Source organism: Vitis riparia, chromosome 13 (genome assembly GCF_004353265.1).
Source record: "Vitis riparia cultivar Riparia Gloire de Montpellier isolate 1030 chromosome 13, EGFV_Vit.rip_1.0, whole genome shotgun sequence".
NCBI classification, from domain to species: Eukaryota; Viridiplantae; Streptophyta; class Magnoliopsida; order Vitales; family Vitaceae; genus Vitis; species Vitis riparia.
In genome coordinates, this window is record NC_048443.1 from 28,525,469 (window position 1) to 28,550,710 (window position 25,242).

General features: G+C 34.6%; 3 protein-coding genes across 7 annotated transcripts; 2 read left to right on the forward strand and 1 right to left on the reverse strand.

Annotated features, from left to right (window-relative positions):
• The first annotated feature begins 4,741 nt into the window (after positions 1-4,741).
• Positions 4,742-6,744, forward strand: LOC117928904. Its single transcript, XM_034849009.1, has 6 exons — positions 4,742-4,835; positions 4,930-5,228; positions 5,340-5,416; positions 5,518-5,554; positions 5,671-5,782; positions 5,887-6,744. Exons 2-6 carry the CDS (start codon positions 4,946-4,948, stop codon positions 6,506-6,508), a joined length of 1,131 nt encoding a protein of 376 aa, XP_034704900.1. The 5' UTR covers positions 4,742-4,835; positions 4,930-4,945; the 3' UTR covers positions 6,509-6,744.
• Positions 6,745-10,713: 3,969 nt separating this feature from the next.
• Positions 10,714-21,030, forward strand: LOC117929087 (UTP--glucose-1-phosphate uridylyltransferase 3, chloroplastic). 5 transcript variants are annotated; one of them, XM_034849293.1, is made up of 17 exons: positions 10,715-11,591; positions 12,518-12,695; positions 12,779-12,928; positions 13,080-13,241; positions 13,376-13,548; positions 13,662-13,728; positions 14,294-14,457; positions 15,892-16,050; positions 18,020-18,111; positions 18,202-18,299; positions 18,424-18,501; positions 18,664-18,795; positions 18,899-18,973; positions 19,049-19,140; positions 19,229-19,391; positions 19,827-19,887; positions 20,640-21,030. In XM_034849293.1, the coding sequence occupies exons 1-17, from the start codon at positions 10,921-10,923 to the stop codon at positions 20,750-20,752; spliced, it is 2,628 nt and encodes an 875-aa protein (XP_034705184.1). In that variant the 5' UTR covers positions 10,715-10,920; the 3' UTR covers positions 20,753-21,030. The 5 variants fall into 5 exon arrangements, with proteins under 5 accessions (XP_034705188.1, XP_034705184.1, XP_034705186.1 ...); XM_034849295.1 differs by having other exon boundaries at positions 10,716-11,591; positions 18,700-18,795; XM_034849294.1 differs by having other exon boundaries at positions 10,716-11,591; positions 18,205-18,299.
• A 641-nt stretch (positions 21,031-21,671) lies between these two features.
• Positions 21,672-23,947, reverse strand: LOC117928664 (U-box domain-containing protein 1-like). Its single transcript, XM_034848618.1, has one exon. The coding sequence runs from the start codon at positions 23,872-23,874 to the stop codon at positions 21,808-21,810; it is 2,067 nt and encodes a 688-aa protein (XP_034704509.1). The 5' UTR covers positions 23,875-23,947; the 3' UTR covers positions 21,672-21,807.
• Positions 23,948-25,242: the final 1,295 nt, after the last annotated feature.

Below are 25,242 nucleotides of genomic sequence, written 5' to 3' on the forward strand. Positions count from 1 at the left end.
CATTTAGCGTGAGTGAAATACTCTGATTTTTCCCAGCCATTCTTATGCCTTGTTTGGCCTTAGAATGAGCATCTGGTGTGAGTGATTGCCTCTAGTATATTAGTATATGCACAGGCACTGTACCATATTAAAATGCACAGTTCCATCAACTCTATTCCTTCTTTCTGTCCAATAATTTATACCATACCCCCTTGAATGCTATACGTATTATGTATAATTCTATCTCACATGATGTACTACTACTATTTACTATTTATAGTAGCTGTCCTTATATATCATATTTCTAATCAACCTTTACATGGTCTTTTGGGTAGGAAGGGAAAAATAGGACAAAAAAAATGTTACTTACGTGTCAACTTGGTGACGATTCGGTCATTTTCTAGTCTATAATAACATGCTCCACATTGGAACCGTGGGATGTTAATCAATAATCACTTGCGTCATCAACACTATGTTTGGTTTAGAAATTTATACACCTCCAAATTATTTAATATTTATATAGAAAAAAATAGTATATAAAAATAAATAAATCAAACAATCAAGATTAGAAAATGAGATAAAATAATACACTAGTTTCACGCATATAATTAAGATTATATCATTCAACATATTCCCTTTAATACTACATGCATACGTTTGGATATGAAGGTTGCGTATCGATTAATTAACTAGTATTTAATTAGTATGTTTATAAATTAATTAAGCCCCTCCGTAATAAAAATAATATTACATAGAATTTCTTTTGCTTATAGGTGCATGGTACTAAATTCAAGGAGAAGTCTAGTTTTGGCTATGATCATTTATCATTATTTTTTCAATTTTATTATTATCATTTATCATTATTTCTTAAATTAACTAAAAAATAAAAAATAAAAAATAAAAATGGGTATTTTTAAATGGGAGCAGTTGTGGGTGAAGATTCCTTGAAGCTTGACTCCTTCATATGGGAGGGTTGAATTAATGGTCATACCAGGAGCGTGCATGATGGCCATGGTCCATGTCAGCATGCGTCCATGCATGCATGTGATATGATGATGATGAACGGCTCGATTTGAAAAAGGAGAAGAAGAAGAAAAGGACAGACATGCTCATTCTCAAAGGAGTGGTAGATCCGTGTTAATAGGTTCACGTATTCTCATGCATAATAAATAATAATTCTTTTTTTTTTAAATAATAATAATAATGATAACAAAGAAGAAAAACAAAAGTAGTGTTTGGGGTGGGGGGTTGACTTTACAGGTTGGGTTGTGTGGGGGTGAATCTTTCAGACCAAGCTTTTTTTTAATGGTCTCACAGACAAAACCCAGCCCACCATTGCTCTCAAATACTTTTCCGCACGCCTCTTTGCCCTTTCTAGACACCCCTCCTCTTCGGTCTTCACAATGGTGAAGATTATGTCATTTTCACCCATAAATTAAATTTACATTAATTCACTATATTTAAAAGACTATCAATTAAAAATTTCCCTCACATTTGTCACACTTTCTTCCCCAACCATTATACTATATACTATAATTTTAAAAAAATTCTTAATTTTCATCTAAAATCATTTCATGTTTTGTGTTCCAAGGTACAAATTAGTGGTGAATTTTCTCAAGACCCTCGTGATGGGTGTGCATATGCTAGCTTCAAAGTGACACCAAAAGGGAGACAACCTTTAGTAGTTACCCATCAAGTAGAAGAAGAAACTCATATGTTGTAGCCCATAAATACGATACACGAGCGTAGAATATATAGAGTTTCTCCTTTAGGTCAGCTCAAAAGTTCGTCACAATTATGAGGAAGCCTAACTTCGCATGATTCATCTATACCACACTTGCCTTTTCATCCTCCGACAACAAAGGTTTTTCATTGCTTTGGAACAAACATGTTGCAAATATTAATGCTTTCACAAGTGAAAATTATGGGTGGAAGTTTGTAAACTTAGTTAATATGGGAGTTAGAGATGAAATTCGATGTTTAAGTTGTTACGTTATTGACCTTCACATGTGTAGAAAGTCGGGAAATAAATAAGTGATAAAGTTAATCAGGAAATAAATATGGTTTTTAAGCTAATAGTACAGACTCTAAGTTAATTTGAATTAAAACCTACATATATAAAAAGTTAAAATACACGAAATATATCTATTAATTAATATAGTATTAGACTTTTGGGCTAATTATTAGCATATTATATTATTAATTTAACCTAAAAGTTTAAATTATTAGATGATAAACCAATAATTTATATCAAGTTGACTTGAGATAAAATTCGAACATACATACAGTAAAACGATAGAATTAATGTTCGTTAAATTCTATATCCATAACATCCCCTCATGGATTAGTAATGAAAATGTTAAGAAATGACTTATTTAATGTTTCTTAACAAATGACTTATTTGATCATTTGTTAAGAAAATAGTTAATTAAAAGCTTTATTTGAATCTAAGGTCCAAAAGAAACTATAAAAAAAATTATTAATTTCTTATTTAATTAAGATGAGTGGACAACAAGAAAAGGAAAACTTGTGGTGAAATAATAGAAAGGGAAATGACAATGTACCATATATTTTGTGAGATTGATGGGCAATTGATAAGATGTTTAAAGGTTGACACAATTTGCTGTTGTTGCAGCTTATGGGTGGACCAAAGTCCTTTTGATTATTAGAGATGGTCAAATGGAAAATAGAAAACTTTATACCCTTCTAGATGATTAATATTAAAATCATGATGACTTGGTCTAGGATTATAACATAATTGAAAATGAAATTTATTTTATTTTTATTTTTGTTTAAAAAATACATCATTTTAACTATTGAAAAGGTTTATTTCTCATTCATTAGAACATTTTTTTTTTTTGTTAAATCTAAAAATACAAAAAGTAATTAGGATTCATTTGTTCCTACTTTTATAAATTTTTTAATATTTTTACTTTTCATTATTCACTTTTCTCCTAAAAGATTGTAAACGAAATGGTAGGAAAAATGAAAAAGTAGCAATATTCTTAAATAATAAAGAAAATGACAAGCCGTCCTTAAAAGAAATAAGAAAAACATTAAAAGAGTGTTTGATAAATAAATTTAATGATTTAAAGTAATTTAATAATTTAATTTATATCAATTTCAAAAATTTTTAAAATATAATTTTAAATTTAAGTAAGAATAAATTAAATATTTTAATTTAATATTTGACGTCATTTTAAATTTTAAGTTATGATATTAAATTATTTTAATAAAAAAAAAGCTAAGATTGATATAAATTAAGTCATAAAATTATTAAGTTATTTTAAGTCATTATGTTGATTTATCAAATGCGCTCTATTTTTTTTTTCAAAATTTTCCCACATTTCTCTTTTAAAAAAAATTGGAAAGAAATTTTTTTATTACTTTTCTTCATTTTATAAATTAATTTTTTTCTCTCATTTTTCAACCATAACTCCTCCTTTGGGCCATGATAAAATACTTGATAGCAAAGATATACGAAAGGAAATTAAAAATATGTATATATAATTTAAATGTTTAGAACTCAAATATTTTTATGATTTTTTTTTTAGCTAAAAAATTATTTTTATATATATATTTTTTATTTATTTTTCATTGTTCCTCTATTTTCCTCCTCAAGGCCGAGCTTCCCCTATCGATGAGATGGTGACCTTTATAGAGTGATAAGGGCCGTTTGGGAAGGCGAAGAATGGATTCAAAATTAGCGTGCATTGCTCGAGTAATTTCCGAGTAATTTCTGAAATCATATTGCATCGAGAATGGGATGGAATCATTCATTTCATAATCATTTCAAATTAAGCTGCAGGTTATTTCCCCCCTCAACAAACTCCAAGAACGCCATATCTACAGCTGACACCTTTGTCTTAACTTTTCCAAACAGCCCCTTACCATATAAAACCCCGATTCCACTGACGTATGATGATCAAATCGATTGATCTCTTCAACTTAAATAAATTCTGACTCCAAAAAGAGACAAATCCGTGATTCTCGAGGCGGCTTTTTCATGGGTTTAGACTCCAAAATCACCCACTAACAATACCTCCCTTGGATGCATAGCATACATATATGCATGTGTTTTTGGATTATGGGTCGTAGAAAGGGTCATATTTAATTAGTCTCCTAGATAATATTTTTTATAATTTTTTTACTTAATTATATTTTGGGTTAATTTCATTTACCATGAAAGTTTCAATTAAATATATTTAATCTTTCGATCGAAATAAGTGCAATGTATGATAAAATTTCAAATTTATAAAAACTCGATGTATTTAACTAAAACCTTAGGGGGAGATGAATAAAATTAACTCTTATATTTTTTATATCTTAATTATATTACTTTTTATTCGTAACTAAAACCCTAATCCTAATCTTAGTAAAGATCTGGCTTTTATTAATCATACATGCATGTTGTATTCCTTGATATGACTTATTTGTTAGGATGACAAGCCAATCTTCTTATAAAGATAAAATATGGGATTGGTCAAGCATAGAATTTAATGGCCTTAAATGAAGTTTAGTGGTAGAATATCCATGCACTCTTTAAGTAAATTACATGTAGTATGAACTTAAGAAGATCTTATAGCAAAGAATGATTATCAAAAAGGATTTGTATATATATCCATTTATTATTGTTATTCTCTCTTACACTATTACATGAACATACATACATGCATGCATGCATGCATACACATGATGCATGCAAGTCACACAAGTATAAAAAAAGAGGTAGACAAACGGAGAGAGAAAGAGAAGTCTTTCTCCACATGTCAAGGGCTAGGGTTTCAGTTCCCAAATGCTGTTGAACCTTGTCCTGCAACTGCTCTCGTCGTCTTCTTCTTCTTCTTTGGCCTGAGGTAAGAAGGATGAAGATATCTCAGTTTTCAGAAAACTAGAAGCTAGACCCTAATCCCTAATCCCTAATTATATATTTTTCTTGGCCACTCACAGAATTGTTCGTGAAAAGATGAAAGAAATGAAGGGAGCTGGCGACAGTAGTAGTGAAGGCTCCAAGACCACAAGTTTTTCTAACCAGGAGGGAGACGAGGGAGAGGAAGAGGAGTTGGACGAGTATAAAAAGACGAAGAATGGCGGGAGCTCGAGCAATAGCACAGTCGAGGAGAGTGAACGGAAGGCGGGTTCTGGATCTGTGAGGCGATATGTTCGGTCCAAGATGCCTAGGCTGCGGTGGACGCCTGATCTCCATCTTTGCTTTCTCCATGCTGTTGAAAGACTGGGAGGACAAGACAGTGAGTTCTTTGAATTCTGGCCCTTTTTTTAAGCTATCAAATGACCCACTTGTGGGAATTGAAGGTGTAGTTCTCTAATTATAATGTGAATTAATTCTATTATGGTTGCAGGAGCTACACCCAAGTTGGTTCTTCAATTGATGGACATCAAAGGCCTTAGCATATCCCATGTCAAGAGCCATCTGCAGGTAAAATTTGGTGTACAAAACTTTCTTAGTTCTCCTGTTTAAAAAGGTTCAATTGATGTTCTAAATTCGAGTTTTTCGGTTTTTTGGTTGTGGTTTGTTAGATGTACAGGAGCAAAAAGATTGACGACCCCAATCAAGGTAATCATATATATTAGTCCTTGTGATGATCATCATCGGAAAAATTTAGGGTTTATTAATTGATGATGGCTGTCCGAGGCCTATGTTTAATTCATAATCTTTGGCTTCTGTAACAGTTATGATGGAGCAAGGGCTTTTCATTGAAGGTGGAGATCATCATATTTACAAGCTTAGCCATCTCCCCATGCTCCAAAGCTTTAACCGAAGGCCTGGTACTTCTGGTTTTAGGTATGAAAAATATTAGTACCATAAACCCACCCTTGATTTTGATGCTGAGTTGGACTTTTATCAGATGAATTCAACCCCATGACTTGCTGTTTCCTTCAATCAAGATATGACAGTGCTTCGGCTTCTTGGAGAGCTAGTATGGCAAACCAGACTTATAGCCCTTACAGGGGTGGAGATGCATCTGATAGATCCAAAAATGGCGGCTACAGTTCGGTTTCTGAGAGGATTTTCAGAAGCAACAAAGGCAGTTCAGTACTCAACTATGAGTTCCATCTGGGTAATTCTTCATTCAATGGACAAGCTGCTTGGAATAATGCCCATCACACCAGAGAAGAATTCCAATTGTACTCTCACAGTCATGGATCCTGGAGAACCCAAATCAGACCAAGCTCAATCCAATCCAATTATCTCCAACCCCAAGTGCTTGAAAGCAGAAAACAACAAGTGAATCGTTTGAACAACCCTCCCCCACCCCAAGAAAATCAAAAGACCATGCTGAAAAGAAAAAGTTCAGACTCAAACTTCGACCTAGATTTGAATCTCTCTCTGAAACCAGCACCAAAAAGCCACGACCATCATTTGGAGAAAATGGACAGTACTGAAATCGATAGCAGTTTATCTCTTTCTTTATTTTCACCTCCACCCTCAAAGCTTAGCAGGGTGAAGGAAGGAGATGGTAGTAGGAAGCATGCAGAAGGGGCAAGTACTCTAGATCTGACTCTATGAATAGAGACAAACATATTCTAAGTGAGATCTTGAGGTACTTGTTCCCAAAAAAAGCTATGCAATATTAGTTCATTGTCATGTCATGTAGCAGCAGGGACACAAGGTAATAGCCACTGTGTTTCTTCTTCTTCTTCTTCTTTTGTTGTTTCTCTATGGATAATTTGTGGAAGAGATATAGTTATAGTAAAGCTTCAATTGGTGAATATCTAGAAATACTACAAATATAAGTATATGCACATTGGGTACTGGGCATTGTTTGGAGAGAGAAAAAAAAATGGTTTTATTAAGTTATTTCTGAAACCATGTCACTGCAAACGACAAGGGTTTTCACTTAATCATTCTGGAGATTCTAAAGGGACAAAAGTTATATCGAAATTCTCATCAGCTTTATCTATTTGACTATGATAACCCCATTCAGATGATCAGTTTTTAACAATCTTTATCCTTGTTCAAAGACATGGAGAAAGAAGAAAAGGATCACTGAAAGATCAAATCTCCGGTCTGTTTAGGGTTTAAGACAAGTTATTGGCAGAAACATTAGTGAATGCATTATTTTTAGTATCCACCCCTTTCAAAATTTTCTGAAGTTTCATGAATAATAGAAATGATCTGTGATTTTTCATGGTTCTTGAATTTCATTAGATGACATAATGGCATGAGGGTTCTATCAGCAGAATTGTAAAAATGAATCAAATTTTCTAAAGTGTTTTTCCTCACCATTGTTTTCTATGTATAATATAAACCCTAATTAGAGTAAGGTAGTTGAGTAAGATGATGTGTTTTTTTTTTTTTCCTTTTTGTTTGATTTAATTTTAAATAAAACTTAAAACTAAACTATGTCTAAGAGCGTGTGTTAAATATTAATTTTTTTTAAAATATTTTATTTCTTTTAATTATTAAAAAGTAAAGAAAAATAAATATGTTACTTTTAACATTAAGAAAAAATCAAATAATTTGAATTTTTTTATTTAATAAAAAAATTTAAGAAATAAATAATAAGTCACCACAAAATAAAACAATAAATAATCTAAAATCTGAAAGCTTGATCTTAGTAAAAAATTAAAAAAAAAAAAAAAAAAAAAAAAACCAAATTCTACCTAATACATTATATCCTGGATTTGTTTCTTCTTTCACTTTATATTTGGCTTAATTTTCTTGATGGAAAATGTTTTGAGAGAAAACCACATTCCCTGGTTTGTTTTTTCCACATTCTAAGTGGCATGAAGATGCATATGTGGAGTTCAATCTTCCGAGATTAGTAAGTGTCAAGTATATATTAATTTTGTTTGATAAAACTTAATACTTAATTTTTATTGATTTAAAATGATTTTAAGTCAAATTATATTAAATAAATTGTTGTCTTAAAATTTATTACTTAATTTTTACTTTTAAGTATGTTATTAATAGTAAAATCAATTTAATTTTCTTTTTCCAAATTATTGAATTGAAGTATATACCTTTATTAATATCATGAGAAATAACAAAAGAAAAAAGCCATGGAAACTTTGGAAAAACATATGCAAAAGGTACTAATATAGGATTTAGAAAAAGTTAATTATTTTAACTTATTATTTAAAATTATTTTTAGTTTTAAGTTGCAATATTATTAACTTATTTTTCCAAATATATTTCCGTCATCAAGTCATTAAATCGTATTAACTGGTGATTATATATATATATATATATATATATAGAGAGAGAGAGAGAGAGAGAGAGAGAGGGTTGAATGTTCATAATCCAAGAAGAAGAAAGAAGATCAAAATATATAAGCAATTAATCTATGATTTCTATGGTGCCAAATCTACTGACAATTAATTAGTCATCAAGCTATAATTCTTATTCAATATTTCATCTGGGCATTTGTGAGAATTGAGTAAGCTGCTGTTTAGGGTGAGAAAATACATTCAGTCCTGAATAAATATCTATATAAATCTGAGCCCAGAAGCCCCCAATCCCACAGCATCCTTCAAGGTGTTTGTTTGAAGCCTACATAAAATATCAAACACAAAGCAAAAGGCTCCTACTAATTCACAAAGTAATAGGCTTCAGCATTGGAGCTCATAAGTAGTGATGAGATTTTTAGCTAGCTAGCTAGCCATCTTTGCTGCATAACTTTAATTCTATGTATAGTTCACATGCTTGCATAGAAGTTTTGGATTTTAATTGCTAGATCTGCAATAGCAACAAGTAAAACAATCACAATGTGTTTCCCATAAATTTGTACGTGTCATGAGCTCCAAATTGATTCTCAACTCAGCATGGACTGTCTTGAGCAGGTTAACTATCAGCCTGATCAATAAACCCTAGTTGACAATTAGAATATATCATATATGTGATGGAAGAGAATCCAATGTCTCTTGAAATTGGGCTATGAGTCTTAGAATCTGATTGGATTGGCAGTGCTTTAAAAAAACACATATGATGTAGCAAAAGTTCTTAAAGAAAGAAATTAGGGAATTGGTAAAGTTTTAAAAACGTAAACACATTATAAGGGTATATTGGATAATTGTTTTTAAGGACAGTTTTTTGTTTTTTAAAACAAAAACAAAAAAAACCGTGTTTGACAATCATAAAATTATTTTCTATTTTTTAGAATATTTTTATTTATTTTTTTACAAATACATGTAGAATGATTAAAAATAAAATATAAGATATCAAAATTATTTTTTTAAATATATTTAAAAATATTAAAAACAGATTTTCATAGTACAAAACATTAAATAACAAATTTCAAAAACTATTTTCGAAAATACTTATCAACTCCCGTTCATTGAACAAAAGTACAGATGATAAGTTGGGGAATAAAATCTATGAGAAGCTTTCCAATGAGAGGATTCCTTCCACTTGTAGGGAAAAGCTAGAAAAGGGCTTCTATGGTTTTTCAACTTTTTTAAAGGGCAAATGAGTCCTTTCGATGTTTCCATGAGGTTTTTTCTTTTTAATGAAAATTTTAATCTAATAACCCACAACTTACGAATTTTGTATATAGATGAGTTATCTATTTGGAAATTTTAGTTATAAGGAGAAAATTAGGGTTTATTTGAAGAATATTTTTAAAATTAGCTTTTTTTTTTTTTGAATTATTAAATTAAGTTGGTAGAATTAAACCGTTCTCATTTGTGTTCTTTAGACTAACATAAATGTTGGCAAATCGGATGGTTGGCCACGTCCATCAACTCCCCTTGTGTTCGTCGTAGACGCTTGGGTGAATGTACTATAAGATTATGGTATGCGTATTTCCTAACAGCAATTGCTTTTAAGAAAGTTGGTAGCGCCTGAAGTCCTAATAATTGGTATCAGAGTAAGACTTCTTATTTAAGACTTAACTGTCTAAGAAGTAATAACTAATCCATCAAGCTCATCTCACATTGAAAGTTTTTCAATCACCTGACCTCTACTTTTCATGAGAACCGATTATCCCTATTGGAAAGCTAAAATGACTTAGTTTCTCCAATTTATTAATCTTGATTTATGGGATGTCATTGAAGATGGTCCCCACAGTCCTTCAAAATTAGAAAATGGAATAATGGTTTCAAAACCTAAGCACGAATATAATAAACTTGATAGAAAGAAAGTTCAATTATAAAACTTGATACTGAATTTCACTTATTTTTGTCTTGTTTTAAACTACATAGAATAAGATAGTTTTATAATTGAGTTCCTATATAATTTAGAAAATATTTATAAAAAGTGTTTTCAAAAATTGATTTTGAAGAATTTTTCTTCAAAATTGATTTGAAAACTATTTTTAAAAATATTACCGAATACCAATTGGTAGTAAAAAACAAAAAAAAGGATTTATGTTTTTTTTAAAAAGAAATTTTTTGATGAAAAAATATTGCAAAGCAAAATACTTATAAATTGGATTGAAAGCTGAATCATAATCATTTTGTAATATTATAAGTGTTTTTTTAGAAAATATTATAAATGATTTTTTAGATTTTTAAAAGTGTTTTTTTTTTACTTTTTTAAATATTTTTTTTATAAAAACATTATTTTTTAATTAATATGCCTAGAATCAATACAAAGCACTCTAAGGAAAAAGTTATCACCCCAAAAAATAGGCTAGATAGGCCAGGCTGAAGCCCAAGCCCAAAGCCCAACCTCTCATTCCACGTTAAAAAAATGGTTAGGAACTCGAGGAGTAACAAAAACGGTTATTTGACTCAAAACCCAGAACAGTCGAACAACCAATCCAAATTGAAAGCAGGGGATGAGGCTTCGATTCTGGAACACACCACCACAGGACCAAACCAACTCATCACATCAAGACACATAACATTTCAAACGCATCCCACATCGGAATATGCTCCCGCATCTGCATTTATCCCATTTTATACTTCCCTCTTTCATTTTTTCCCACTTCAACATCTCCCCTCACCTCCCATCTCTCTCTCTCTCTTGATTGAGAGATGGCGCGCACAACTGAAACTTCTATTTTCAGATACCACGGCCACCATCGTCTCTTTTCTTTCAATCCTACCTCTTCTGTTTCTCTCTCTTTCAGTAGGCCTCTCTTCTCACTCTCACTCTCACTCTCGTCGGTTTCGTCTTCGTCGGCGGCTTTGTGTTGTCGGTCGCCACGTGTGTCGACGGCACCGGTGGAGTATGAGTCGCAGGAGGGAGAGTTTGATTTCGAGGGGGAGATTGCGAGGCTTCAGAGTCTGCGATCGGCGATTGGGAATGCGAAGAGCGTGGAGGAGAAGCTTGCGGTGGTGGACGGGGATTCGAGGGTGAAGCGGTTCTTCTGTTCGGGGAAGAGCGGGGTTTCTAGGGTTTTGGGGAGTGTGAGTTGTGATTCGTATGAGTTGTTTTTGGTCAAGTGTTTGGTTGCAGCGGGGCAAGAGCATGTGCTGAGTTCGGGTTTGGGGTTGCTGGAGGGGGAGTTTGAGTCGGAGAGGAGCGCGTTGAGGAGTGTGTTTTATGGCTTGGTGGAGATGATTGAGAAATGGGAAGTGAGTGGTGCTGAGGGCTTGGGGAAGAAGAATGGTGTGGCTGATGAAGAGATTGGAGCATTGAAAAAGCTGCTGAAGACTTTAAGAGAGATTGAACAGTTCTATGACTGCATTGGAGGAATCATTGGGTGAGCTGTTATTTTTAAATTTAAATTAATTTTTTAATTGAATTATTGTTTTGAGTCTTGGAATAGTTGTTGCACTCTTCAAAAGTAATTCACTAACTATAGAAGCATAATAAGAACATCGAATTGGTGTTTTGTTGACAATTTGGTGGTTCTATATACTCTGTCTTGAGTCTTGATGAATGTGTAGCATCGCCAATGGAATGGAAAATGAACTGCATAAAAATTTTGAACTCCATTGCTAGGAATGGGCAGAATTGTCATGGAAAGGAATCATAGTGATGGAATTTGGATGAACTAAAATTTAACACACAAGACCTGTTTTACTGTCCTATCTTGCCTAGGTTTGCTGGTGGACCATCTGTCCTATTGTAATTTTTTGCCAATGCTGATTGGAGAATGACCTGGATTATCTAAACTGCTCTTGACAGGAAAGAACGACGGGGATTATATGTAATTGGAAACTCAAAACTTAGGGGCCTGAGCACATTACAAATGCTTGCATAGCATTTTAGTTGCATTTTAAAAATGGTGAAAATTGTGCTATTGTAATCATTGTCCAGTAATTTATTACACTATATCATTCTATTATTATCACTTCTATTCCATCTATTGTTTAGGTCCTTACATTGTTCTGAAAGTAAGAATTCACTGTATGGTAGGGGATTCATTATAGTTCTTGTCTCAGAGCATCTGGTTTGACATGAGAACAAGGACTGAAGCGTGGTGCCAATAGTAGCCTAAGCATCATTAAAATTTAAAGACCTATCTGGTTTGTTGTGCAAACTTGTTTTGTTTTCATTGAATTTGTTGGAAGACTCTGAAACTATTTCAATTATTAGAGGTCTAGCTTTTCGAATTTCTGATAGCATATGAAGATGACAATGTAATAAATGTTCATAGTAGCTCAAAGAAAATGTTGGTTGCAGATATCAGATTGTGGTATTAGAGCTTCTTACCCAATCATTATCCAAGAAACATATAAATTGGATCCAACACATAAATGAAGCAATGCAATGCCAGCTTCTAGAGCTACATTCTCCTTGTGGACTTGATCTTTCTAAAAATACAGCTTATGCATCTCAAGCAGCTCTCTGGGGAGTTGAGGTAGTGTCTGAAGTATATTGTTAATTTCAAATTTAAGGATGTGAGAGTGATTATTCTGAATCATGTTATTTCATGTTTTCCAGGGTTTGCCTGAACTGGGTGAAATTTATCCTTTGGGAGGCTCTGCAGACAGGCTTGGTTTGGTCGATCCTGACACAGGTGAATGTCTTCCTGCTGCAATGCTTCCTTATTGTGGACGGACCTTATTGGAAGGTCTTATAAGAGATCTTCAGGTATAGGATCTCTGTTTGTCAAGCTTGAATATTTGTTTATGCCTTTGATGTTTGACAAGAAGAACGAGTTAGTACTGGAACTATTAGTTAAATCATGAAATTATGCATATGCATATCAAATGATATTTATCTAATTTTTTGCAACTGCAAGGCTAGGGAGTTCCTTTACTTCAAGATCTATGGAAAACAATGCATCACTCCTGTTGCAATTATGACAAGTGCGGCAAAGAACAACCACGAACATATCACTTCTCTTTGTGAAAGACATCAATGGTTCGGAAGAGGTCAATCAAGTTTCCAACTTTTTGAACAGGTTTTATATGAAACCATGAGAATGAAACTTTTGCTCCTTTGTGACAAATGAATTTTTTATATTTCATTTATTTATTTTCTTGGGATTATATGAATATAGCTGTGAATTCATTGATTTAATTTGTGAATTTCCAGCCTCTTGTTCCAGCTGTTAGTGCAGAAGATGGTGAATGGCTTGTAACCAAACCATTCACACCTGTATGCAAGCCTGGTGGTCATGGTGTAATATGGAAACTTGCTTATGACAAAGGCATCTTCCAGTGGTTTTACGATCATGGAAGAAAGGGAGCAACTGTTCGACAAGTCAGGTTAGCATTTACTAACATATGACTTAAGTACTTTAACCTTCTTTCATTGTGAGATTTGATTGAATATGCATGCCAAATTTTTGGGTATTACATTGACATCAGTTACCTTGCAGTAATGTTGTGGCTGCTACAGACTTAACCCTCTTGGCTTTAGCAGGGATTGGATTACGCCATGGGAAGGTAGGTTTCACTGAGAAATTTAATTATACTCTCTCTTTCTGGAATTAACTAAATAAAAGCTAGATATATGTGTAACCTACCCCCCCAAGAAAAGAAGCATAAAATAAAATCTTGATTCATGTGTACGTGTGTGAATTACTGCTGTTCTTATATTTTTTCTTGTGCAATCAATTTTTCTTTTCTAAGCTACCTACGTTATAATATTCTTTTACATATGAATTTAAGGTTGGTTCAGCTAAGTGTTGGACATTTCATTGTTGTGTCTGAAATGGATACATGTGCTTGTACATGGTAAGTAGAGTGGAAGCTCATAAGAGAATTTCAAATGGTTAAAAAGAGACATCTTTAATTTTTTTACACCGGAATGTAGTCCTTTCAAAAGATGCAAATTCTTGAAAAGGATGGAATATGTAAATTGGCAATTTAGAGAATGTCCTCTTTGTTCTGATTAGGAGTTCATTGCTTACTTGCAGAAGGGCATCACTGACTATTTGAATGGTTGATATTGACCTATACTTTTTCTTTTTCTTCATCTTGTTCTCATCACTAATTATACCTGAAACAGAAAATGGGGTTTGCATCCTGTAAGCGGAACTTGGGAGCAACAGAGGGGATCAATGTTCTAATTGAGAAGAATCTTGACGGGAAATGGGAATATGGGTTGTCATGCATTGAGTACACCGAGTTTGATAAATTTGGAATCACAGATGGACTGCTTTCTTCTAATAGGTATTTTAATTATTTGTTGGTCAGTTTTAGGTCCATGTTATAATTTGATGTGGTTTGACATCTTTCATTCTCAAAATTTACAACTTGATGCATATGCTCACTCTCACAGTTTGTCATACTGACGTTCTAACTTATGCAGTTTGTTTATGTATTTATTTTTAAAATTTACATATGTTCTATTAGATGATTGGCAACAACTATGGAGTTGTTGAATGTCACTCTGTGAATTCCAGCAGTGTAACCTGCCTGAGAAATGCTTGTTTTTTTTTTTTTTTTTTTATAACTGTGGATGTCCGGGCCAGCTTACGCGCACCTCGACTAATCCCACGGGACCCTGAAGTTAACGACCGGGTAAACTTCCAGTAGCCCTGAGGGGACTCGAACTAGTGATCATTGGGGAGCAAACCCAAGGTCGGACCAACTGAGCTACCCCTCAGAGTGCCTGAGAAATGCTTGTTATGGGTTACTAATCATAAAATCTGCTATATTGCATGGTACAGTCACAGGCACCGGTTAATATTGAATTGGAAAATTTGAAATATTAGGGATCATGGTATGGCAGAATATTTAATAATGATAGATTACCACAAAGATCATAAAACTATCTAGATGAAGCAGTATTTTGTTTCATGAACTTCATTTTATATGCATGCCTAAAGGCCTAGTGTGCTTAAAGATCTCATTATATGAGCTAGTGAACTGCATAGGTATTGTGCATGCACTGCATCTTGATGTCTAAATAGGGGAAGACCTGTAGTATTACCATCTGATACATAACACGTCTGCTTCTCTGAGTTTTGAAACAAACACATAACATAAGCTAGTCTTTCAAGTTCTGGAATGTGCATAAAGTTGGAGGTTTTAATGCTCATATTTTTTACTTGGAATTGTTGGTATCCTGGTGCCAGAATTTGTATTTGTGGAGTGGCACTGTGGCTGGTGTAAGAACAAGCCTTTAGCAGTTTACATTGACTTCTTTTGGGTGCTAAGCTGATGAGGGGCCAAGTTCTGTGGTGATGTAGATAGTTTGCTGGAGAAGCAATTTGAGTTTGTAATACTTTTTGCCTATAAGCTCACATTAGGAGGAGAGGAGTACACATAGACAACTCTTGTAGGAAACCAATATAATTTTTCGTGTACTTGTTGAGAGATTTTCACTGCATCTGAAATTGAGATGCATTTTTATTTGATTGTGGTTTGTGAAATTGAGATCGATCTCTCTCTCTCTCTCTCTAGTTTTTCTTCTTGGATCATGGATGCTTATGTCGTATATCTTTTCTCTAAAATGTTAAGCCTATTCTGGCTATAATGTCTCCCTTCTATAAACTAATTTACTCACTCAATTCTTCCATCATGTTCTTTTTCTTTTTAAACATACTTTTGGCTTATGATTTAGGAAATACTCCCGCATCAACCTTGTTCATTGTGTTTAAGTTTGCAGGCAGGGTTTCCAGCCAATACAAATATTCTCTATGTGGATTTACCTTCTGCAGAGCTGGTTGGATCAAGTAATGATGAAAAGAGTTTACCAGGAATGGTGCTAAATATAAAAAAGCCGATTGTATATGAAGACTATTTTGGATTCCAACATAGGTGTGTACTTCCTTTTAGAACTTTTGATGCTGTAGTATTTTTACTTTTTATGTATATTTAACTATCTTTTCATTCCTAATCATCATTGCTTAAATCTGCATGAGGTGCATCTTGCCAGATATCTTAAGTTCAATAAATGACAGAAAGAAACCTCAGTTTGCACATATGTTAAATAGGTGTTATATATTCTGCAAAAGATGCAAATTCTTGCAGTTAAACCTATGTCAAGACTCAAGAGTTGGACAACTTTTAAAATAGATGAACTGAACATCTGGGGCAGGTGTCTAAGCTTTCTCAGTTTACTTCAATGTCTGCATGGTGAATATCCTCCTGTGATAATCTGTGCATGATATCTTATCTATCTCTATGACTTTAATGAGAACCTGCCTAGATCCAAGACGGAGTAAGACACTGATGGGCAGTTCAATGATACAGTAAGATTGTGATATAAAGTTAATCATTGGTGGTGTCTCCAGATTCATGAATTCTGACATTGACCTCTTATGCACAAACAGATAGAAACCAAACCGGTGACGTTTGTTAACCATTTATATCTTTCCTACTATTCTCTTTTCTGGAAGCTTATTTTGTTGTCAATCATAAAATATACATATTCATATGTTGCTGTATTTGTTTGGAAAGAGGCAGGGCAGGGGTTGGCGCCTGGTGGTCTTGTGACAATTATTTGTAATTTAAATGAAGTGATCAAATATCTTTCTATAATTTGACCTAATTACCAGATTCTGAATGTAAGTCTAAATTTAATCAAAAGTTTGAAATTGACTTAATATGTATAACTAGCCACCACCTATTTCAATTCTAATTACTGCCAGCAAGTTGCTTGTACCTTCCTTTGGTATCTGTAGTTCCATTTGTGATATAATCTTACTTTATTCTGATAGTTCACAGAAGATTTCAACATTGGAACCCAAGATCTGATAGATAGTGGTGCTTAGGTTTGAATTTAGAGTTGCAAGATTCTGTGGAGAGGAGAGAGAGTAATAAGAGTATATACAACACTGGATAGGTGTCCAAAATCTTGAAAAGACAAGTAAAAATTAATACTATAGTTGGAACATACATTCTTTTAGCCATGTTAAAATTTTCTATCTGTAGGTCAGGTGGCAATCAATGAAGCCCATATGATTATGCAAAATGAATAAAACAATGGAAAAAATATGCACAAATTTATAAATTGGTGCCCCCTCCTTTTGTGCTGCCCCAAAGCATTATGTTGGGGGGGGGGGGGGGGGGGGGGGTGGATCAAGTACAAACACAAAGCTTGTAGAAATTTACAAATAGATAAGATCTGATGTAATTTGTTTTATCATTGAAGCGACAAAAGGCATATAGTCAATCAAAAGAATACTAATTGAAATAATTTTTTTATTCTCACAATATAAAGGAAATTAACAAAAAATAAACTGGAGAACTTGCTAAACAAACAATAGAAGAAAAGAAGACACAAGTGATTTATAAATTAAAACAGTATATAGTATTGCTTACTGAATTTGAAGGATTAAATGCTCAATTCTACTTTTTCAGTTATGATTTCATTGAGATTCCACTGACCAATGTTCAAGGGGAGCTGGATTAAAATGCCTTGTACAAAGATTGGAAATCATAAGAGTCTAAAATCTAGGTCAGGTTTTGATGATCTTGAGGCCAAATCAATAAGTTTCTATAATTTAAAGGTGAATGTTTGCTGCTTTTTGTAATCAAGTTGTTGGCATAGTTATTTTTTTATTCAGTTGGTCTTCTCTGCCTCAATTGTTTGTATTGATTGTCTATTAGCAAGGATAAACTTGTTAGTTTATAATGTTTCAGTAAATGATATATAAGAAAGTGAATAGTTACAGCTTGTAACAAGATCTCTCTGAAATCTTTTCTTTATTTTTCAATAATCATACTGCTATATCAGGATACCTAATCATGATGCAATGTTCTAACTATTTTTTACTTGTGCTAGTGTTTCTGGTGGTAGGCTGGAATGCACAATGCAAAATATTGCAGATAATTTTTTCAATACATATGCATCTCGGTGTTATAAAGGTGTAGAAGGTAGGTTCTGTGTAAAGTTTGTCACTTATTGCTTCCCTCATCCGTGTGTGTGTTTGTGCTCATGGAAAACTATGTTGGCTACTGTATTAGCAGATGTGCTGGATACTTTTATTGTATATAATGAACGAAGAAGGGTTACCTCATCCGCTAAGAAGAAAAGAAAACATGCAAACAAGTCTCTTCACCAGGTTAGTCTTTCTCTGATTATTTGTGCTATGGGTCTTTGACCTCTGGAATTTCAAACGCTAATTCTGCCTGACATATTGATTGTGCTCTACCATTTAAAATATTCAAATTTGAATTCTTTTGCAGACCCCAGATGGTTCACTATTAGATATCATGCGGAATGCTTATGATCTTCTTTCTCAATGTGATATAAAAATGCCTGAGGTATTTCGTCATAAATCTCCCCCAGGATTGATATCAAAATTTCTCCCTTTTTGAAGTGGATATGACTGCTGATAATATCTTGCTTTCAACTTTGTTTGTGTAATATTTATTTACTTAGTTTATGTTTGCAAAGCCTCATTTTTGTTGGCTTTTCTGTTGAAGCAATGTTCTGGTGTTCTGTTGCATCATAATCTGCAGATTGAAGGTAATGACAGATATGCTGACTCTGGACCACCGTTTCTTGTCCTTCTTCATCCTGCTTTGGGCCCTCTTTGGGAGGTCAGCAGACAAAAGGTAAGCTCACAGTTTTCTGTTTTTAGTTAATGATTCAATAAGTGAAGGATGCAACAGTCAAGCAACAAATTGAAACTATTTTTCCATGTCTGAATTGCCCCAGTTTTATGGAGGTTCCATTTCCATGGGTTCTGAGTTACAAGTCGAGGTTGCAGAGTTCTTGTGGAGGAATGTTCAGGTAACAATATCAAGTAGATAATAAACTAAGACATGCAAAATTCCACTCTTTACTGATCTGGTTCCTCTATTTCAGCTGGATGGAAGCATGATTGTTATTGCTGAAAATGTTATGGGCTCAACTAGGATTGATGAAAATGGTGAGCCCATGCTACAGTATGGGCACAGGTAATATGCTGTTCCCGTAATTTCAAAAATAATTTTCTGAACAAAGGAAATTAAATTTGATTTATCACGAATGAGTTCAACTGTGTAGGTGTGGAAGATGTAAGTTACAAAACGTCAAAGTACAGAACAAAGGAATTAACTGGAATTCTGGTGACAATATATATTGGAAGCATGATGTGCAACGGTTTGAGGCATTAAAGATCATACTCCATGGAAATGCTGAATTTGAAGCAACTGATGTTCTCCTACAGGTTAGATTGACATGAGAACAGTATAGATATGCATGATATATATATATATTATAATAATAATAATAATAATAATGGAAGATAACTGCAACTCATGGAGTGTAATGAATTATAACATGCTAGGGATTAGGACGCATGGCAATATTTCCTACATTTAATATTTCTATAGGTCAGTAAATGGTATAGTTAGTCCAATCAGTTGCATATTTTTATACAGCCCAAAAGCAGTTGATTTAGAAATGCCTATATAAAACAGCACATTGCAAATTTACAATATTCAATGGGGACCTAATAATTTTGCACAATGAAATATGGTCGACGAAGGGTAATTGTTGCCTGATGTGCACCTTTTTCCCTGATTTTTCATCAGCTGTTTATGCGTATATCTTATGATATAAAATAGTAAAAGCTCCTTTTGTTGCTTTTTTACTGATGCAGAGAAATCATGTATTTGAAGTTCCAAATGGCTACAAGATGAAGATTTCATCAAAAAATCCAGGTTTCTTAAGTAAATTTAACTTAATATCTGGAGCATGATTGATCATTTATCTGTTGACTCAAGTCTTGAAATGTGCAAGTGTAACTGATATGGGCATGCAGTTTGCTTTTGCCTGTGACAACTCATTCTATGGAGCATGTGAACACCAGCACATGATTGTGTAAATGATAATTTTCCCTCTTTATCTGGCTTTTTAGTCATCTGGCTTTTTAGTCATGTAGTGTAGAAGCCAGTATTCTTGACCTTACATTGATGCCACTCATCAGTTGTAAGCTCTATAAAACCCAAGGCATATACTTATAATGAAACCTGGTTGCAGTTGCTACTTGAACAGGTTCCTTCATCTGCTGTTCTCTTGGAGTTTGGAAGTGCCATATTAACTTTTCCATCCACTACCATCATAGTGTTTAAGTTATTTCTTAATATTTTGACTTGCTATTGGAAAGGATTTTTGCAATTTTTGGTGGGCGATTTTTTAAAATCTTACTTTTTCTGTTTCGAAAATAATCATTTTATTTATTTATTTTCACTAGGGTGAACTGCAAGAATCCTTATTTACCAGTGTGGTTTTCATAGTGCCACATTTGGTGATTCTTGTGGTGTTTAGTTGCAATATCTTTGAACGCCATCTCCATCATCACACTCTCATTGCCTTTCATTTTCTTATTGTGAGTCTATACATCCTTTATGCAGAAGTTGTTTGTGAAAACTTTTAATCGGTTTACTTATTCATGGTATTTGTGGACACTCAGGTTTGGCAGTTGACTTAAATCCTATTGAAGAGAAAATGATTGATAGCGGCAGTTGGTTCTGGAATTACAAGATAAGTGGCACACATATTCATCTGGAATTAGTAGAGTTCTGAGATTCTAATTAGATCTGTAACCCCACAATATGTGAACTATGGTTCACAGATGTAAGTGGAGTTTGGTGGCTGACTTTTTCATATTTGTCATTTGTCCTGTTGTGATTGGTTGAACGTGAGTTAAACCTCTTCCACAGCTGGATCTCTTTTGTTGTAATATTGTTGCTTAGAGCCTTGTAAGACCTGGATGGTCCCGGCTTCAGCTTATGTAAAATAAACTCAATATAAATGTAAAAACAATGTTAAGAGTTCAATTAATAGAAGTTGATTTTTTTAAACTTGCCTCGAAGATATCACATTATTGAGATGCATTATCTTGAAGTTATTTCCTTTTATTTGCAATCACCACAAATATCCATGGAGTTATTTCAGGTATGTAAGATTTCTTTGTTATGATTTTTCTATCTGTATTGTATCATATCATTTAGTAATATGGTTAGATTTAAAATTTTCAGTTTCAGGGTTGAATACCTGCAAGACAGAGATTGCATACTCACCGGAATTAATTCTAGCAACCAGGCAAATCTTCTGAGATCTTGTTCTATTCTCCAATACAGATTGCAAATGTATTCTTTGAGTTTTGAACATGCCAGTGCTATGACCTTGAATTCTGTTCTTGTTTGTAACTTCCTGGTTGTCTTGTTGACACAGTCGCTCCTTTTCATTCTCTATTGTTTCCTGGATGATATTCATTCTTCATGTTCTGAAAAATATATATGAGCAGGCTAATCATAGTTGATGACAAGAAGTTGCTACCTGCATATCAACTGGATTTCGACCTGAGTTTTGATGTGCAAGAGACCACTGGTTTCAATGATGAAGAGCTCAAAAAACCTGGTGAGAAAGAACTGGTGGATCCAAATAAACATTTTTTTTTTTTTTTATAGCTTTAGTTCCATCCCCATGAAAAAAGTATTGCTGAAGACAGATAAGAAATCCCATCAGGTAAGGAACAATTCATGGAGCTCCAATTACAGTAATAAATGAACACCATTTCCGTTTATATCATATCTAAAAATTTACATTTTTCCTTTTCTAAACCCTTGTATTCTTTGTTATCCAACAGTGCTGTGAGACTGAGAGCAGCATCTATTGAGTAATCTAAGCAGGGCATCGGCCTTTCTTCGAGCTTTCAAAGACCCATCTGCAACCAAGCTTTGAAGAGAAGGAATACTTCGTGGATTTAGCAAGAGTCTTCTTGCAACTTCTCCTCCTCCATCTTTGCACAGACCCAGAAGAAGAGTTATCGAATTCTCCTTCCCTTTGGGCGATCCAAATCTCAAGAGATCAATAAGAAGTGGAACTAGGATCCTACTCTTCCTTATCTCCTCCAGCCCATCGGGGCACCCCAAAAGCAGAGCAAGCACTGCCAAGGCGTCATCTGTAATTCCCGCTTTGTCATCCATCAACAGCTCAATAAGCAAAGGAACTGCCCCAGCAACCACAGCGCTTCCCTTGTTGGCACTATAAACCACAAGATTAAAAAGTGCTGTTGCAGCATCCCTTTTCCCAGCTGAAGTACCTTCTCTTAGGAGTGCCACCAATGCAGGCATGGCTCTAGGATGGGCGCCAATGGTCACCTTGCAGTCATCTATCATTGACAAGCTGAAGATTGCTGCAGCTGCATTTTCTCTTGCCTCCATGGTTTTCCCTGATTGCAAAACATCTACTATGTTGTCAATTGCTCCAGCTGCCATTATTAAAATCTTATTGTTATCGAAGATGGAAAGGTTGAGTAAGGCAGTCACAGCATTCTCCTGAATTCTTGGGTCATGGGAACTTAGTAATGTCACCAGAAATGGAATAGCTCCTGCCTCAGCAATTATCCTACGATTATCCATTCCGGTTTTGGCTAATAAGCGGAGCTCATATGCTGCCTGTCTCTGAATTTCAGGTGACCCTGTTGCTAATTTACCCACTAGAAATTCTGCAGTCATTTTGACAGCATCCATTGCAGTTTTTGTGGCAGATATGTGATCAACAGCTTTCTCACATGACTTCCTCATGCTATTGCTTCTCCCCAAGTCTGAGGAAGATGATGATGTAGATTCAATTAATTGGATGTTGTTTTCACGGCACCATTGATGAACTAGACTCTTCAGTGCATAGTTTGGAATGAGGGCCATGTGAATTAGCTTCATCCCACTCTTGGGGCAGGTATTGTGTCCTGTATTGATCCACTGGGCAATTGAATTTCGATCATAAGTGTGCCCTGAAGCAACAATCACAGGATCTCTCATCAAGTCAAGTGAAATGGGGCAGCGGAATTCATCAGGAATGTTGAGAATTGCTGATTGGGAGGATGAGGAATGATCATCGTTCATCCTGAAAGATGCAGAGCGCTTCTTGAATGCTTCATTAGTTTTCTCATTATGTTCTTCACTAAAAATCATGGACTTGGAGTACAAGACCAGAGAGATGAGGTTGTTGATATTGGAAACCACAATCAGTCCCCCTGTGCCTGCCTGCTTCTGTGCTTCTGCTTCTAGCTTTGAAATCTCTTCATCATAATCTAATGGACTTCTCAAGCCAATGCTGCTCAAGATCTCTTTCACTTCTCTGAAATCAACCAAGGCCTTGCTCTTGGCATTCTTCTCATTGTTGGTGGCCATTACTTGGAGAAGCTCTTCTCTTCTTTGCAGCTCCCGAGGGTCAACAAACAAATCCACTCTTTTCGCTTGCTTGTGAAGAAGCTCCACTTGCTCCCTAATGTCTGCAGTTATATTGAGCAAGCTCAGAGGTAAAATATCAAGTGCCCTCCCCATCTCCTTCACTACCACATGGAATTGACTCGAGATAAGTTCTGTTTGCACAAGGCTCCACAGAGAGCTAGCATCCTTGCACCCTTGTATGAAACTCTTAACTCTCCGAATCACAGAAAAGAGCTCAGTGAGACACAAGATTGATGATGGGGGAAGTGGGGTATTCATTTCATGGATCTCTTCAAAGAGAGAGGAAAGAAGTTTGATCCTTCTTATCATGGTTGAGATATTTCTAACCTGTATAACAGGAAGCCTTTCCATTGATGCAACTTCATTAGATATGTGTATCAATGATTCTAGCAATGACCCTGTTGGAAGAAAGCCCGAAGAGACCATGAGAGTAGGAAGAGCAACATCCATTGATTCTCGCTATGCAAGTATGTTCCAGCTCCCATTGTTATTTTTCTCTTCAATTGTGAAAAGCAAATAAAATAATATCATGGAGTCTTGACTGTTTCTGTTTGTATTATTCATGTAGGAGACGATGAAACTGCCTAACTCTTGGGGTTGCTGCCATTTGGAGGACTCTGCAGCCTTCTTTGGTTAGTTATTCTCCGCCAGTTTTTTAATTCAAGATACAAAAGTATTGAATGTGCCGTGTCAAAGCCGCATTCGGCGACAGCTACTTCCTTGCAAATATCCTTGTCCAAAACATTTTTGTCTCATTAGGGTGTCTCTTAGATCAGGTGTTTAGAGCTGAAATTTGTGAATTATTTGAAGCACTGCAACTTGACATAGACCATAGGCCCACATGCACGTTGTTTTGAAATCATGGAAAAAATAAATCTAATCTAAATATCAAATATAAGAGACCCCAAACTTCCCTGATCTGGAAAAGAGTAAAACCAATCACACTATCAATAACAAGACAGAAGGAAGAAATACAAAAACTTGAAGAAAACCAAAGGTACTACGTAGGGCCTTGACGTTGAGTGTATAGGAATGCAAGACACTTCATAACATATATTATTACAAGATTTTTGGAAAGGAAAGAAACAAGTACCACCTCCGAAATCATTTGATCATCTTGTTTTATGTTTCTTTCCTATTTCTAAGTACTTTTCTTCAACTTGTAAGCTATGATTTGAACATAAGAGCGGCTACTGCTAGATCCTGTCTTGAAATATCTTCCACCATTCTATTTATACCATGTTCATTAATCCGAAATGGACTTGATGCTCCAATTCAGACTAGTAGAGATTGATGATTCCTCTGTTATTTAGCAGATATCGGTTTTCTCTGGATCAAACTGTCCTATCCTCAATCTGGGTCTCAAAATTAATCAAGTAGCTCTGAGTAGTTGAATGCATCAGCCTCCATCCTCCTCAGCCACTGCCTCCCAAATATCTTTATCTTAAAGAGTGGAACCACCCCCACATTTGACTCTGCCATCACCAGAAGTTGAATTTTCTGCTTGGATTATCTGCACCCAGGCGACATTTTTTTAATCAATCCCAAATTTCTTTCCTTTTTCTAACCCTGAATGATTATAATAGAGTTCATTACAGATCAAAAACAAGATACAAGTCAATATGATGCTGGTGAGAGACTGAGTCAGGACAACATGTATTTTCATCATTTGTGGTATGAAATTAGGGCTATGGTGAGCCCACTCTGGTGGGCTCATTATGGATGCGGGTACTTGGGCACCGGCCCACTCATTTAGTGGGCCTAGGACTGTGATTATGCTGGCCCATATAGTCCAGAGATTTCAGAACAATACACGTG

Bases quoted from the DNA above. Each gene is read 5' to 3' on its own strand.
- LOC117928904 (XM_034849009.1), top strand. From the start codon at position 4,946: ATGAAAGAAATGAAGGGAGCTGGCGACAGTAGTAGTGAAGGCTCCAAG. The intron at 5,417-5,517 runs GTAAAATTTGGT...GTGGTTTGTTAG, and splicing joins ATGTCAAGAGCCATCTGCAG to ATGTACAGGAGCAAAAAGAT. The intron at 5,555-5,670 runs GTAATCATATAT...CTTCTGTAACAG, and splicing joins GATTGACGACCCCAATCAAG to TTATGATGGAGCAAGGGCTT.
- LOC117929087 (XM_034849293.1), top strand. From the start codon at position 10,921: ATGGCGCGCACAACTGAAACTTCTATTTTCAGATACCACGGCCACCAT. The intron at 18,974-19,048 runs GTAACAATATCA...CCTCTATTTCAG, and splicing joins TCTTGTGGAGGAATGTTCAG to CTGGATGGAAGCATGATTGT. The intron at 19,888-20,639 runs GTTTCTTAAGTA...GTGGACACTCAG, and splicing joins GATTTCATCAAAAAATCCAG to GTTTGGCAGTTGACTTAAAT.
- LOC117928664 (XM_034848618.1), bottom strand. From the start codon at position 23,874: ATGGATGTTGCTCTTCCTACTCTCATGGTCTCTTCGGGCTTTCTTCCA.